This window comes from Cynara cardunculus, assembly GCF_001531365.2.
Source record: "Cynara cardunculus var. scolymus isolate 2C chromosome LG 1, CcrdV1, whole genome shotgun sequence".
In the NCBI taxonomy this organism is placed as follows: domain Eukaryota; kingdom Viridiplantae; phylum Streptophyta; class Magnoliopsida; order Asterales; family Asteraceae; genus Cynara; species Cynara cardunculus.
This window is the reverse complement of record NC_037528.1, coordinates 4,405,965-4,422,725: the sequence shown is the minus strand read 5'-3', so window position 1 is coordinate 4,422,725 and position 16,761 is coordinate 4,405,965. Positions and strand designations below refer to the sequence as shown.

The window sequence follows — 16,761 nt, the reverse complement described above, 5'->3', positions numbered from 1 at the left end:
CTCTAATTAGTTACAATCTTTGATTGAAAAAAAATAAAGACATTGATTAACAAAATTAATACTATTTAATTAGTTAACAAATAATTTCATTAAAAAATATTTTAAATATTATTATACAAAATTCCATCAAATTTATTAAAACCAAATCTAGAATTGCTAATTTAAAATAACGATCAAAATGAGTGGGCCCATAAACAAATTAGGGTCAATTTTTGTATGTTGTTTTACTATCTAAATAGTATAAATAGGTGTGTGGTTGTAAATGCCTCTTTTATATAATTCTCAAATCTCTAAATTGTTCCTAAACTCTTGCAAATTTTGTGCCGATGATTTTTGTTGTTATTGCAATAATCTCGCCAACGAAAAGCTCAACGCAAAAAATATATATGCAGTTTTTACTTGCGACAAAAGAAATTCCGTGTTAAGATGACAAAGCAAACGAAGCAATTCACAATATGGTCAAAAGTTTGGTCGGACGAAGTTGGTGATCCAATAAGGATTGTTTTTTATCCATTTCGACAGACATCGTGTCACGGCAAGAGGTTTTTCGTTACTCATACCCGAGCAACAAAATGCTCGTATCTTTGTTCATCTTCGAGTATTTCTTTGATGATATTGAGGAAATCGAATAGATAGTTGTAGATTTTGGTACTGGGGAAACAGAGGTGGGTTAACCGGTTGACTCCGAGAATGTTACCCGATAAGGTAATTTACTCTTGTCGGTAAGTATTTGATAAATGCCCCTGAGGCTGTTTATTAGGAAATGTTGCCAGTCAAAAGCAGGTCATGATAGATAAGAAATAGCATAAAAGTGAGGATGAATACGTAAAAGTGAACCGATTTTATATCCGTTACAAATTTACATTATCATCCTTAAAGAGACGCCCGCTTTTAAAACTGGAATAAAATATAAGATATATATATATATATATATATATATATATATATAAATTGGTACAAAAAGAAGGTATTAGAAGCAGCAGAAGAAGACAAATCCAATCCAAGCAGACACAAACTGCACTCAGCATCCACACATGTTATATCCATCCCATGATCAAATTATAAAAGCAGCTGCCATGGCAAGGAATGCAAGCCAAATAACACAGAAATGGCAGTTTCATCACTTTCATTCTCATCGCCAACCTTATCCAAAAAGGTCAGTCATAAATCTATCTTCATTTTTCATTTGCTCTTTTGGTCAAAACCAACCATTTGATCGATGATCTTTAGGTTGTAAGTTTGATCAAAGAGACACATACAAACAGATTCTAATAGAAAACCAGTAGTGAATTGATATTGTATGAGGATTTGCAGTTGAATCTGCCATTAAAGCCTTGTTCTACATGTTCTTGGCCAAGCATCGTTGCATCCTCGAAAGATTCATCGCTTAGTAAGCTGCTGCTTTGTTTACTTTGTTGCTTGCATCTTCAGACCAATTAGTCTATTGGGTTCATGCAAAATGTGACCTAAAAATATGGAAGTTTTGTGTGGAACAGGAGAAGGAAATTGCAAGAGAAGGTCATTACTCATAGGAGTTGGAGCATCAAGCTTATTGCCTACAAAACTTCTTTTGGCTCAAGGTATCTGTCTATCAACTTGATTCATATTATCCCACTTTATTTCATGTATCATGTATGTTAGTTTTGGAACAGAACCCACAAAATATAAAATAGAAGTAGCTTGTTTCAACCTCTAAACAATCTAATTTTTTGAAATGGACTATATTGCCCTATGTTGTGTCTAGTTGTACTTGTTCAAATAACTAATCGGGTGTTATAGATTCTGAATAATTTAGTGCAGAATGATGAGAGGTTTTTCATCATTTAGTGTAGAATGTAAAATATCAGTATATTAGCGTTCTAAATGGGTGCCTGAATGCCCAAAAAGTTGCTATTTTTACCCTTTCAATTGATAGTTTGTGTTGTTGGAATCCTAAGGCACTTGCATTGTTGATGTACACAGAAAAACCAGCAAACTATGATACATTTGTTGACTTAGAAGATGGTTATTCATATTACTATCCCTCAGATTGGAGGGTACGTTACAGCAAACACCTACGATTTTGATTTTTCCAGTTTAAAAAGTTCAATATTTTGTCAACAAATATGCGCCTTTTTCCAGGAATTTGATTTCAGAGGACATGATTCTGCATTCAAGGATCGATACTTGCAACTACAAAATGTGAGACTTAGCTTCATACCGACCGATAAAACAGATATCCATGACATGGGTCCAATAGAGAAGGTGATGCATCGATCCCATTCCTGTTTCTTCTGGTTTTCCTATGGCTCATCTAAGAGAGTTTCCACTGTTCTTGTTTGTAGGTTGTAGCCAACTTGGTGAAACATGTTTACTCGACACCGACTCAAGTCCCAGATGTGTTCGATATGCAGGAGGTCAGAGCCAAATGAGATCTTGAAAAATCGTCTCTTGTGATGCTTAGAAATGTCTCCCGAATCTTGACTTATGTTCATGCTCTTCTAATCTAATGACTAAAAATGCAGAGGACTACCGATGGTAAAAACTACTATACATTTGAGTACACGCTAACCTCTCCAAACTTCTCCCGAGCAGCTTTTGCAACCATAGCAGTTGGAAATGGTAAGACACCTAGACCTAACTTCAAGAACCAAAAAATACCAACTTTGACTAAAACTCGTTGCAACAGGGAGATATTACACTCTAATTGTTGGAGCAAATGAACGAAGATGGAGAAGAGTAAGAAACCAGCTTAAAGTGGTAGCAGACTCGTTCAAGGTGCTCGATATCTAATTGCAGGACATTGTCAGTATATTCGGTTTTTACAAGTACAATGTACAAAGCATAAAATACTCTTAAAGCAGCATAATTTATCAACCAGATACCATATTCTAAGTGATAGCAGTAAACAAGTGAAGCAGCATAAGCATAACAAGTAAACAAATAGTTTAACGAGCAAAAGAGTCTTTAATCGATCTAAACCTCTTTATATACAAAAGGATTACAATAAATACGTTCAATTTTCTCCTTTTTAAGCCTCATAAACTTCCACAAAATTCGAAAGGATATACAAATGTACGAAACAGTCGGATGACAGTGAAGGAGCAAGATAAACACACAGGTGAAAATGGAAATAACAAGAAAAGAAGGCAAACGAACACCTGAACACTAAATTCTATGATCAACAAATCAATATATCAAGGAGAGACAGCATGCTTCTAACCTGTCAATGCAGCGCCTCCAAAAGAATATGCAATCTGTATCTGAGAGCCCAAATCTACAACCCTGACCCGAAGTTTAAATGCTACATCCACCACCATACCCGCCAACAGCCGCCACCTACCACCGGCTTCGCCTTCCATCCATAAGCGTTTTCAGAAGTGCAGGTGAATAATATGAGTAAATTTAACAAAGCGCATGTATATTCATTCGCTCTACAGTCATGGACTGACGATTGGTCATGAAAAATCACCAAACCCACACATCTACACAAGTCTATGCTGACGTATACCCTTTGCGTAGTGAGGTTGCATTAACCGGCCATACAAACCATTCTTCCCCATTAAAGAATCGTGGGGCCCTTCCTCAACTATCCGACCTCCATTTAGCACAACAATGTTGTCGACATGCCTCATCATGGCAGCTCTATGAGCTATAAGAATGGTTGTTTTGTTTCCCATGACAAGCGTAGCAAGAGCCTCCTGAACCACCCGACTCGACTCAGACTCGATTGATGAGCTTGCCTCATCCAATAATAAAATGGGTGCATTCTTCAACACCACACGAGCGATTGCGATCCTCTGCTTCTGGCCAGGGGTCAAATCCACACCCCTCATTCCCACGTGAGTGTCGTACCCATGAGGCAAATTGCTGATGAAATGGTGAGCATTTGCTATTCTAGCAGCTTCCTTGATCTCAGCCTCACTCGCATTGTGTCTTGCATATATAATATTTTCCTTGATGGTTGTTGAAAAGATGATGGGTTCTTGTTGAACAAGACCAAGGTGATTTCTCAACCATCTCAAGTTGAATTGCTTTAAATCACGGCCATCTAGCATCACTTGACCAGCAACCGGATCATAAAATCTCTCTATCAATGAGATTATAGTGCTTTTTCCGGATCCTGAAACCCCCACAACAGCAACAGTCTGCCCACCAGTGACTTTGAGACTGAAATTACTCAGAACCAGAATCTCTGGGCGAGTTGGATAAGAAAAATCTACATTTTTCAACTCGATACTTCCATAAACATTTGGAGGTTTCAAAGCAGCAGTATCATCCGGCTCAATCTTGGGCACTCTATCTATTATTTCAAAAACTGATATCAGAGACTTCCTCCTTTTGAGAATATAGGGAGCCAAACCAAAAGGCTCTACGAGGGCAAAAGTAGCAAAAGAAAAAACCATGTACTCTTTGAGAGCAGTTGGGAGATCCACATATCCATTCTTAACACAGAGTGCGGTGTACCAGAGGAGAAGGGCGTTGCAGGCAAAAAGAAGAAACTGTGAAAAGCCAAAAGCAAAGCCAATAGCCATGCCATGAAAAAAGCTCTGCATGAATATCTTGCCCAACTGAAATCTGTACAGCTCCATCACTTTGTTACCGGCGCAGAAAGCCACAACAGTGTATATATTTCTAACTGCATCCTCGAGGACCAATGATGCTTTCCTGTGCATATCCTGTATCCCCTTTGAGAATCCAGCTAGCCATAATTTCTGCAAATTTAAAATTAGCAAGTGGAATTCTGTCAGCCTGCTGCTAAAAAGGCGTTTTATTTTTGGCAAAATGTGACAAAGCAACATGGATAACCAAGATTTGATACAAAATGTACTACTCCCGTTAAGTTCCCCACCAAGATCTCGTTGTTAGTTGAGGGAAGAATCCACCCGAATCAGATCATCATTGCCATTTTTAGATTGAACAATTATGATGCAGTATGAAATGGACTTACCATCAAGAATCAACTTGATCATCAGATAATAGATCGTAAAATCATTACCCAAGCCCATTACTAGTTGGGGAATCTTTACAAGACAGAATCCATTCAATTTCCAGAAAAGATTACCAATCCTTTACTTTTCAAGAAATCCACAACACACATAACTTGATATACTAACATAAAAGTATCCATAGTGAATTAAGTGCCATTAACATATAAAAAGAAGTATGAAATACTTGACCATTATATACAGATACATTTTTGAAGATGGTAATCATGTGGTACAATCATGGTTGCTTTGGATGAACATGATTGACATGACAAAATGAATCATGATGGCAGCGGAAACTCCAGAAATATATGCTAGTAGAATTTTTTTGTTTGAAAACATTAATAGTTGTTTAGCTTCAATCTAACCTTACAAGGCTAAACTAATTCTCTAATAGAAATTTCACACGCCATTTGCCTATAGCCATATAATGGAGTATCAACGCATTTTCAATAAATATTGTTGTTAAATACAACACTACCCATAGAGACAAAGGATGGTGCAACCCGGACGTAACTTTTAAGGTTTGTAGCACCTTGTAAGGTTCCCATAGTTCTGTTACAAGGTCAAAGCAGTTTAAAGATCCTATAATGGATTAGGTGCCAACCCATATTAATGGTGCCATTTCAGCATTTATAAGACTTACAAGCATGTGACAAGTAGCATTTATTACTACAGGAGTTTCAACATACATAACTTCACTTCAGTTTAAAATTTGAGGCTTTATTCTAAATATTAATAATTTCCCCCTCCATCTTTCCCCTTCAAGTAACATACATCATCGTCATGCTACTTTTATCTAAATGATTTCAGGGTATTTGGCTAGTAGCCAACCCGATCTTAATCTGAAAGCAGTCAAAACTCTGGACAGACAAGTTAACACCAAAATGATAGAAGGCATGTTATAACCTTTTTAACAGTTAATATATTGAGCAAATATAAAATACTATACTTCCTCCACCCCACAAAAAGGTAGCATACAAAGCAGTTTGCTGTCTAATGTGTGAAGAACAAATGCAAACCTGAGCAATAGCAGAAACAGTAAGAACTGGCAGTGTGGCCAAAGCCACAAGTGCCAATCGCCAATGTAGAATCATCCCTATTAATATTGCCACAATAACGGCTGCACTATCTTGTATGAGTATAGAAAGTCGGTTGCTGAAAGCTGCTCTCACAAATGTTGCATCATTTGCTAATCGCATGGACAAGGTGTCAGCGCTGTTATCTTCTTCATCAAACCATCCAACTTCATTGCGAAGCATTGCTGTGAAAAGAAAACATATTAGATTACACTCCGGTGCACACCATAAGGATTGATCCATATAGGGAAGAATAGTTGCTAAAACGGAAAAACTAACCAGAAAACATCATTCTCCTAACTCGTTCAGTCATTTTCTCCCCCATTATACCGAAGTAAAAGTGCTGCAAAAAGTTTGCTATTACAGTCACAACACCCATGCAGGCAATGATTAAGCACCACTTGTCCACTTCATCTTTTATGTTGTTGTGCTTGTCAATTTCGTTTCTATAATATGCTGTCACTATTAGTGCAATTACATAAGCAAGAAGAGGGTTAAAAGAACCAAATATTGCAGCACCCGTACTTCCTAGAACAGCATACAGCCATTCAGCCAGGCTCAATTCCACAAGTCTCCAAACTGATGGTTCTTTCCTATATTGTTTTTCCTTTTCTGCTTGAACTCTAATTGGCTTGTCAGCAAACTGAGAATTAGGTCGACTAAAGGTTTGTGAATGTGAACGCTCACTTTGAGGATCAGATGTCAACAGTGGTGAAACAGGTGACTCGGGGTTAGAACCATTAGATGTTTGTCGACGGATAGCATGAACATCAAGCTTTGGTAACTCAGGTAATCTCTTTTCAAAACTATCTTGCCTTTTTATTGATGGTTCTTTGTTTGTTCCATCCAAGGACACACCGTTTTCAACCATTTTCTCAGCAGGGCTTGGATTTCTTGGTGATTCATGTGAACCATAAGCAGAATCTTGGGGCCTCGTTGCATGTAAGTTTGAAGCTCGCTGAAGTGATGGTGATTTAGCAAATTTCGGCGAGGATGGTTCTTGGAAGCTTCGACTTTCTGAAGAATCTTTTTCAATTTGGAAAGCTGCAGTCTCATTGTAGGTTCTCACTGGCATCCTACAACAATGCAAACAGATATTTGAAGCATCCATAAATAACCACAAAAGCACAAGAAAGATAACACAAGGAAATCAACAATAACTAAAAGAACACTTGTTACTGGATCTACCTTCTCGGGAGTTTAGCTGCTTCTTCACATCTCAGAAGTTCTGCATATAGCCCATCCGATGCTATTAGCTCATCATGTGTCCCTATCTCCATTAACTGACCATCTTCCATCACAGCTATAAAATCAGCATTCCTTATTAAAGAAAGCCGACGAGCAATTATGATAGTTGACCGGCCTAACATCAGCAGATCCAGAGCCTCCTGAACAGATCTTTCAGCTTCAAAGTCCAGCCCACCAGTGACCTCGTCAAGAAGAAGAATAGATGGGTTTGAAAGCACGGCCCTGGCAACAGAAAGCCTTATTTTCTGTTCTTCTGTCAATGATAAACCAGCCCTGCCTACCTGAAGTACGCAAGTACTTTTTTCTTCAGTTTAAGATAAGAATCAAAAGAGGGAGCCAGCATTATAGTCCTTACAGTTCTACCTGTGTGTCATATCCTTTCTCAAGTGAGGTAATAAATGTATGCGCATGAGCAATTTTCGCAGCATCTTCAATTTGAAGTGAAGTGGCATCTCTGCCATAAGCAATATTGTCCCTGATACTCAAGCTTAGCAAAGCAGGTTCCTGAGTGACCAAGCCAATTTGGCTTCTTAGCCATTCCAATTTCAGGTTTTTGATATTCTCCCCATCCAAAAGAACTTCCCCTGAATAACAATAAATAAAAGAAAGGAAGTAATGTAATGGTGTCCACAAAAGATTAAGATCATTAATAGCTTCGAGGAGTATGCACAGGAAAAGAAACTATACAATGATAAAGCAATTTAATACCTAAAGTAGGGTCATAGAACCGTTCCATAAGCGGTATGATACTACTTTTACCAGAGCCGTTTCTTCCCACAAGTGCCACTGTTTTTTTGGCTGGAACAGTTAGGTAAAACCCACTCAAAATAGGAATTTCAGGACGAGACAAGTAACTGAAGTACACATTTCTAAATTCAATGGTCCCTTGAACAGAAGCAATAGTGTTTCCATCATTATCAACGGTGGAGGATGAACGGCTAATCATCTCGAAAAGTCGATATGCAGCAATTCTCCCTTGCTCAAAGGAATAGAAGTTCGTTGCAGCTTGATTGAGTCCACTGGGTAAACCAAATGGCATTGACAGAAATGTCAGTGTAAAAGGATTATGTATGACAGAAGAAAAGGGAAAAAAGGAAAGCAAGATACTCACAGGCCACTTAAAATGACAGCAAACAGGGCAGTTATAATTTCTCCACCATGAGCATGTCTATGTGTAACCAAAAATCTCCCAACATACAGTTGCAAGGCACAAGAGCAAATTGCAAGTCCATATGTGAATCCAAGGCCAAGTCCTTGCACGAGACTTATCAATATACCATATCTCAGTGTGGCTTGTAGGGAAGCTGCATAAGAATATTTTGCTAATGTTTCATTTGTAAAAGCATATAAGGTCCTCACATACGAAACTGCCTGCAAAATGAAAGTAAAATTTTATATTAAGCAACCAAAACTAATTAACATAATACCAGACTACCAGTTGTCTTTTAGTAAGTCATGTCACAGGAGTAATTGTTCACCAACTTACACCCAAACCAATGTATTCAAAGAACTTGGTTAACAGCAAGTTATTTATATATCATATAAATTAATAGGAAGATTAGACAATGCTCATGTTGCTTTGATACATAGCAAATAAAAATTACCACCATCAATGTCTATAATGTATAATTGTTTGATACTCTCAACTAAATCAAACTATAATTATTGGTAAGAAAAAATGCAAACCCACAATATTGTGAATATGTCAAATATCTAGAGTATGCATCAATGATTAGTCTTTAAGCGGTAAAAGTTGTAAGATTGTCAACTTAAATCCAACTGAGATGGTTGAAATGGTAAATTTCAGTTGTTCCAGATGTTCCAAAAACATACTTATCAGACAACAGTTTATGTTCAGCGTCAAAAAACTAGACAAGGCCTCTAAACTATTCAAAATCTCTTAGCACTTTTCATGCAGCTTTAGCAAACTGTAATAACTGTCAATAACATAAAGTCACTATATTGTGTATTCGATCATATCTATCTTAAAGATCAAGACATGATATTAGTATCTACTTATACAAAGGTATAGAAACACCCAGATGGCAACAAATAACAGGCTTCCCAAGAACGGAGAAAAAATAATAGTTTGGACAAGGGAAAGTTGGAAACTAATTTAGGTGCAAAGAATAATAGTGGTTTGTGATCTCAATGCCCCAACCAAATCTATCAAACTTCACAACTCCCAAATTGCCTCAACCAAATGTAAATATAGATTTAAATTGGTGCCAATATCAAGCATATATTTTATCAAATAGTGAAAGCTCTGTGCATACGAGTAAAGCCAATACATCTTTATAGGTGCAACAGCAGTTACTCACCACAGACCTCTCTGTTTCTAGCTGTACTCTACCCCTTTCCCCTCATTTATTTATTCATTTAATTGCTATATATAATTTTATACGAGTTGGCTATGGTGCACTAAAAAACTATGAAAAAAAACCGCATAAAAAGAAAAGGTAAATGAAGAAGTATCTTGATGCCCAAACTAAACAATATTGGGTGTGAACATTGAGATCAGAAATGAGAATAAAGAACCCGACATTTCACATGGCATCACATATACATATCCTCAACTTCTGGAAATGTTTTATATAGCTTTGGGACCCGTTAGTAGATATTGCGGGTGGGACCCTGCAAGCTTTCAGTCCAATCTTATCAATCAACTATGTGGATTAAAAAATCAGTATAGGTCTAGTATTCAAGACGCACACCAAGTGTCAGGTGAAGGGAGTACATATGTCCCAGCAATACCTACCTACGTGAGAAAACGATTACAAATGTATTCACAATGTCACTTATCTAAAAAACTGTGGTTTTCACTTGACCAAGGGGCCGAGGAAGTAACAGGGGAAATGAAGTTACCTGTTCAGCAACACCTGCTGCTTCAGCATACGCATCTTGAATACTCTCAGCAAGCCTATGAAGAAATATATTTGATATTCCTCCAGCAGCCACAATAAAGGGGCCAGTGGCTAAAGTGATGAGGGCAATTTGCCAACAGTTGATGAATCCAATTGCAAGGCCACCAAAGAATGTAGCCATATTATGAATATAGTTTCCAACCTGCAGCAATAAAATTAATAAGATAAATTTATGCAGTACATACTAATTCCAGTAAGCAAATAATCGTGAAGAAAATGAAAACTTGTTATAGATGAACCTACTTTTTCACTAAGGGCAGACTGGATAAGCAATACATCACTCAGCACTTGGCTGACAATGTCTCCATTGTTCCCATAAGTGTCAAAGAAACTCATATCTTGATTAAGTAGTACTTGCACATATCTTGACCTGATAACAGCAGTCTGCCTTTCTCCGGTAAGAATCCAACATGAAACCTCTGAATGCAAAGGTAATTAGAAATGATAGCTGTAAGGAACATCATCCAATCGAAGGTGAAAATGTAATGAAGCTATTTAGTTAACTATTTACCTATCCAACCAGCAGCAAAAACACCACCAGCAATATAGACAAGGGTGAGAGCAAGCTGCAGAAATCGAGAAACAATATCACTTGATGAAAGAACAATCCAATTGTCTTGCAAAATATGAAGTAACCACAGCTTTAAGAGAAAACATCAATGCTACTAAATACGAATTTATAAAAAATCATTTTGATTGATGTATTATTCTAAGAGTCAAACTAGTTATCCATATAATGGGCTGAAGCATATCCAGACATTGAAAGATACATTTTACAATCTTGAAATACTTATGTGAGTATGGTGGTGAACTTCATCCTTTAATTTGTGTCACATATCTTACAAGTTGCAAAACGAGAACTTTTTAAAATATTTTGCAGAAATTTGAAAGAAAAAATATGGTTAACAACTTAAGCTAGTATTTGAGCAGGGACTAATAGCAGAAAAAGATTCGAAGGACCCCAAACCACAGACAAGTAAAACCTGAAGCCTTCATCAACCAAAAAGCTTTAGCATTTGAACTCTATACAACAAACTATGCACCTTCATGTAATAGTCAATAAAACTTAAGAGCATGAATTTAAGGAGAAACTGGACATAAGTCAACTCTGTGAGACTAGCATGAAAGAATATGAGCATGTGATTCTTTGATTGGACAAAATTGAAAAATAGCCGTTGCATGGCAAATAAAGATGGATAAATTACCCAAAAACCAGTCTGCGAAAAAAAAGTTCTATGGAGAATATTTGACCCGCGGATAGATGGTTCACATGATTGTGGTCAGGTCAATGTATGCTATAGCTCAGACTCTATGCAGACTAGTTAATTAATATCCGAACGTAAACTTAAACCCTATAAATGTCCTGTTAACAGGAGTCATTAGCCAAAAGACAGATATCTACATGTGCATCTGCAACAATTAAAATACAAAAAAGGAAATACAAAGGGGGCCTATCAGTCCTAAGAAACACAAGGGAAGGTGCTTCAAGATCCAAATGCATGTTTCTGAACAAGTTGGATGTCAAATAAAATCACCCCGTATGAATCAATGACAGGCAGCAATGCATCTGAAGTCATTATCATCCATATCAACATTCTGTCTTTCAAGGAGGGGATATTACAAAATGATCAGAGACCTCCCTACACACAAAACAAAATTCTCCTCTTCGCCGCTTACCAACAAGTATGGTACTCATTTCTGGTGTTCCCCCTTAAGATTCTGGCACTAGACAAGTAACTTTTGTTTATTGTGTTCCAACAAACGTGGTTAATGAGGCCACTGTTTTTGCAGAAAAACAAGATCTTTATGCATATCCTTAACTGAATATAAACTTACCCTGCTTTAAGTACCATATCATTGTTCTTTTATACCTTCAACATAGTACTTACAGCTAGCACCAGCAGATGGAGATATGTCTCATGTCTTGACCAAGTCGCAACTATAGCTTATTCTTCTATCCTAGCTAAAGTGTATCTATTTACCATCAATCCCATCCTCAACATCGACAATCAAGAAGAAGCAGATGCATATAAAACAAAAAGGGGGAGAAAAGTAGATGAAGATTAAAACAATAGAAGCCAGCAAAACAATCTCTCGTATAATCTGTACCCACACACAAGTTCGTTTTCGTAACAGGCCAAAACCAAAATAGCAGGCATAAGAGGACAGCAAGAGAAGATCAAGCAGATGACAGATGCTATTACCATGAGTGGAATATGAGCTAAGAAACAGTGTCTATTTACTACCAAGTACCAACATCTGTAAGCATTGAAGTATAGAAACCAAGTTACAGATTTTTATGTCAACAAAGTTCACCATAATTAGTGCTCCCAAGGTTATCCAGACAAGATGAAGATTGATGTATTCTAAATTGATTTCAAGGGGGGTTCTCTGTTCACACACACACACATATGTGAGAAAGAGCCTATGCATATGACAGATTATGTATAAGGAAAAAGTAGCCTACATACTGTGTCAAACAGTAGGCTTCTCTGTACAACAAATGAAACGAATTGTGCTATGCTACCACATTATTGCTTTCTTAGTTGATTAATGCACAAATGTTGAATATCATGCAGGGGCCCCATTATAGAAAGTCCCATGTTTCTTATCTTTCCTGACTCCAATATTTGAAGGGTATATAACATATTAGGCTGATGAAGATCAAAAGTTGATTTTTCCAACTGATTATGAGCCTCACTGCAATCTATCACTACCATGAAGCTAGACAAAGAACTGCCAGAACCAGCAAACATTCTTACTTTCTGATCAACATTACAGCTAGCAATAAGTTAAGTACATTCAATGCAACATCACAATTACACCTACGTACTTCAAAATACCATGATTGAACAAGTTAGAAAGTAGAAGAAACAATGACATAATAAAGCTCACTACAAACATGCTTTGCATTAAAGAGTCAATAATGACAGGGTAACTAATATGACCTATATTCCCTTCTACCACTAGCAGATGCTTGTAATATGCTAGCATTAAACACCATTTTCTGGTCTTAGATAGACCTAGATCTTAAATTTCAGATGCATCATTAACTACCCAATTCCACATAATGTAAAATAATGTTTGCAAATAACTTGTCATCTAATCCCCATAATTGTCATATTTGTTTCTAATCCCCATAATTATAACTTTCCCATGACTAAATTAGTCAGTGGTACTATAAATGTTTTAAGAGAAACATCATGAATAAATCTTGACACATTACCTTTTAGAGCCAGATAATAGTAATTAATACTAAACTAGAGCTTTCCATATGAACTTGAGATATTTGATGACAGCATAACATAACTAGTGATGTTAATCCTCTAGCAATTTGTAAATGGGTGGCTTAATGATCCCTTCATCATGCATATTTGATCACTAAAGCGGATAAAATACCACTATACACTTCCGTCTTCCCAAAAATTCAGCAGAACTGGCTTTTGCTGGTTAATTTCATAGAAATCAATTACTTACTGTTCCAGAATACATTGCTTCCCGTTCTATCCAAAATGTGGCTATATTTTTGCCATGAACACGAAAAATAATATCGTCTTGGTTTTCCATTACCATTTGGCGATTCTAATTACATCGTACCATCATGACATTTCTATTAAAGTTCACCCTGATTGCTCACGGTTTGCTGGGAAGTCTCCATCAATATTGTTTTTGTTCTTTCTTTATGTGATAACAGGAGAAATTACAAGTCAAAACTCAATTGCAACAGCAGAAACAAAAATCATAACTCAAATATAACAACCTAACTAACCAAGTAATTTGCTAATAACTTTAGTATTTAAATCAACTTGCCTCTTTGAACCTATCAAAAAGCAAATCCGCGTTCTCATGATCATGAGCCAGCAACTGAACAATTTTTGCAAAGTAGTGCAAGTAAACCACCAGAGCTGTGCCATGCGCCGCCGCAGCAAGCGATCCAACCACCATAAGCACCCAATCAAGCCTATCAGCACACACAAACAGCTTGGAGAACGGCACAGCGGCCGGAGGCGGCTCGATCTCCTCTGACTCCTCCATTTCCTCCTCCGCTTCCACAGGTAAAGCATCATTACTTGTGTCCATGTAAGGCGACGGAGACTCCGGCGGCTCCGAAACCTCTGACACCGGCGTTAAAGGCTGTATATGTGGTGGGGACCACCCAAACAGCCCTCTCGATACCATCATCTTCAGAAAAATTCACAAACCCTCGAAGCAAAAACCCTTCCTTCACCAAACCAAAATTAAAACTCTCTCAAAACCCTAAAAGCAACCATGAAGATTACAATTGAGATGAAATCGATGGGCCCGATTATGAAAGTATTATTTGGCGAGTAAATTTGTGTTGAAGATTTTCACTTTCCCTCTCTCCAACTCTCTCGCACACGATTCGGGTGTGTGAAAGAAAGCATAAAAGAGAGAACCGGCGTCGTCCGAGTTCGTGACTCGGTCAAATAAGGCGTGAAAGGAGAGAGAGTTGACTCGGAACCGAAGTTTCTTCGGGTTCTTTTTTAATGTAATTTTCCTTTTTCTCCTTCTACTTTGTTCGTTGTGTACAATTGTACATCATCGTACGGCGTCGTTTGTCTTCCTATAAAAATAATGGATAATTGTCAAAAATAACCCTTGAGTTTGCAATTTCTTACATATTGGTCTTAAATGTCATTTTATTGATAAAATCCAAGTTAAGTCATCTGCAGACGTTATCTCTACCTCAAATGGTAAAAAAAGGCTGTTTCCATGAATATTAAAGTTAATCTCATTAATCTCGAACAATCTCAAATGAGATGAGTTGTAATGTTTTGACACATGAAACATCTTACGGGTGAAAGGACCGATTCAATTAAGAATGTTAAATATCATGAGAAGGTAAAAAATAGAGTGTCAAAAAAAATATTTATGTGAAAATTATTCTAAAAGAATCTCAAAATATGTATTTGAAGATACACATGTAAACCGAGATTATATAATTATTCCTATGAGTTTATATATGTATTTTAAAATTACTTTTTTCAATGATTCATATATAAACCTTTTGTAACATTTTGTATTGAATATTGTTACTGGAACCTTCCACTATTTATAGTATAGTATAAAGCACTTGAGTTAAACTCTTAAAAATTATCTTTAATGCATCAGCACTGCTTAATGATGTATATTACTTAAAATTCAATATTACAAATAAATGATGTATGAATATATTTTTTTAAAGGTAAAATGTTTGAATTCATATAATTAATTCATAAACATAATTAAATACAAGATAAATATTTTATTTTAAATATATTTAGAATAATCACTAAGTTTTAATAGAATAATTAACTATAATCTTTATAAAAAAATATTATATTATTAAACTTAAAATAAATTATTTCGTTATTAAAGCTTAAATTACAATAAAAAATTATATTATTAAACTTAATATAAATTACTTCGACATTAAACTTAAATTAAATTATAATAAAAGATTGAACTAAAAAATATACACTTTATACTAATATCGATATATTTTTTTTTAATTTTACGTGGTCTTTAAGTTATATTTTATTTTAATATAAAAGCATTATTGTTTTCTTAAAATCATACAAAACTGTATTATAATATTGACAGAAACAAATAATAAAACAAAAATATAAAATCAAGATACACCGAGTTGCATTGCGTGAATACACTCTTAATAAGTATAAACACATGATGGAAAAAAGTATTCAAGAACAACAAAAACGAAAATGAGATATGGATAGAGCAAGAACATCAAGGGTTAAATTGTAAAAAAAGTTAAAGTTAAGGGTGTATAGTTGCATAATTTCTTTTGTAGTGGAAAAAGGTATTTCCTTCCAGAGGTTTGCAAGTCGTAGGGAGTTTTTGGTAATCACAGAGCTCGAGGACAGCTGTCCGGCGAATAGTGGGTGATGGAATTAACAAAAAGTGGCGTAGGAAACAGGGAAAACTTCCCCATATTTTTTATTTTTTATTTATTTTAATTTTAATTATAATTATAATTAATTTATTAAGGTGGGGGCATGATGATTGAATTTGCCAGTCCATTTCATCTGTTGCATTTGCCCTTTTATGAACCTTTTGTTTCATGACATATCATTCATCCCCTGTTAATAACCCTGCTTTATTTATGTATTTTTGTAATAAAATACTCTAATTTTTTAAAATAATTTATTCAGTTACTGTAAAAATAAAAATTTTAATCAAAAAAAATTCAACGGCGAGTGTGGGTCTGTTTATACGTACATCGATTAATCTCAGGGACTATAAAGAATAGACATAAAAATCCTCAGGGTTTGTTTGGTGTCCAGACATGACAATTGTTCAATGTTTGGTAAGATAAAACTGGACGGAACAGAACAAGTAAAATAACCAATTTACCCCTGATGAATTGTTTATTTTGATTAATTTATTAAATTATAATAGAATAATTATTTTTTATAACAAAATATATTATTTGAAGTTTTCGTCAAAATAATTAAAAGGACATCAAATAAACAGTTTATGTAATTTTCTAGTTTTATTTTTATCTATTTTCTACATTATTTT

The 16,761-nt window shown here is 35.8% G+C and overlaps 2 protein-coding genes across 2 annotated transcripts; one reads left to right on the top strand and one right to left on the bottom strand.

Moving 5' to 3' along the window:
* The first annotated feature begins 1,060 nt into the window (after window positions 1-1,060).
* LOC112511278 (photosynthetic NDH subunit of lumenal location 1, chloroplastic) lies at window positions 1,061-2,874 on the top strand. Its single transcript, XM_025116846.1, has 8 exons — window positions 1,061-1,156; window positions 1,315-1,390; window positions 1,497-1,580; window positions 1,963-2,036; window positions 2,122-2,244; window positions 2,325-2,396; window positions 2,505-2,601; window positions 2,669-2,874. Exons 1-8 carry the CDS (start codon window positions 1,109-1,111, stop codon window positions 2,770-2,772), a joined length of 678 nt encoding a protein of 225 aa, XP_024972614.1. The 5' UTR covers window positions 1,061-1,108; the 3' UTR covers window positions 2,773-2,874.
* A 66-nt stretch (window positions 2,875-2,940) lies between these two features.
* Window positions 2,941-14,400, bottom strand: LOC112511272 (ABC transporter B family member 6). Its single transcript, XM_025116834.1, has 11 exons — window positions 14,029-14,400; window positions 10,730-10,784; window positions 10,462-10,637; window positions 10,160-10,360; window positions 8,406-8,665; window positions 8,003-8,313; window positions 7,658-7,878; window positions 7,235-7,575; window positions 6,326-7,122; window positions 5,990-6,231; window positions 2,941-4,694 (listed from the first exon to the last, which is right to left on the bottom strand). The coding sequence occupies exons 1-11, from the start codon at window positions 14,398-14,400 to the stop codon at window positions 3,465-3,467; spliced, it is 4,206 nt and encodes a 1,401-aa protein (XP_024972602.1). The 3' UTR covers window positions 2,941-3,464.
* Window positions 14,401-16,761: the final 2,361 nt, after the last annotated feature.

Excerpts from the sequence above, each read along its gene's own strand:
- LOC112511278 (XM_025116846.1), top strand. The coding sequence starts at position 1,109 with ATGGCAGTTTCATCACTTTCATTCTCATCGCCAACCTTATCCAAAAAG. Across the intron at positions 1,581-1,962 it reads AAAACTTCTTTTGGCTCAAG|AAAAACCAGCAAACTATGAT; the intron begins GTATCTGTCTAT and ends TGATGTACACAG. Across the intron at positions 2,397-2,504 it reads ATGTGTTCGATATGCAGGAG|AGGACTACCGATGGTAAAAA; the intron begins GTCAGAGCCAAA and ends CTAAAAATGCAG.
- LOC112511272 (XM_025116834.1), bottom strand. The coding sequence starts at position 14,400 with ATGATGGTATCGAGAGGGCTGTTTGGGTGGTCCCCACCACATATACAG. Across the intron at positions 8,666-10,159 it reads CAGCAGGTGTTGCTGAACAG|GCAGTTTCGTATGTGAGGAC; the intron begins GTAACTTCATTT and ends TTCATTTTGCAG. Across the intron at positions 7,576-7,657 it reads AGAAAGGATATGACACACAG|GTAGGCAGGGCTGGTTTATC; the intron begins GTAGAACTGTAA and ends TGCGTACTTCAG.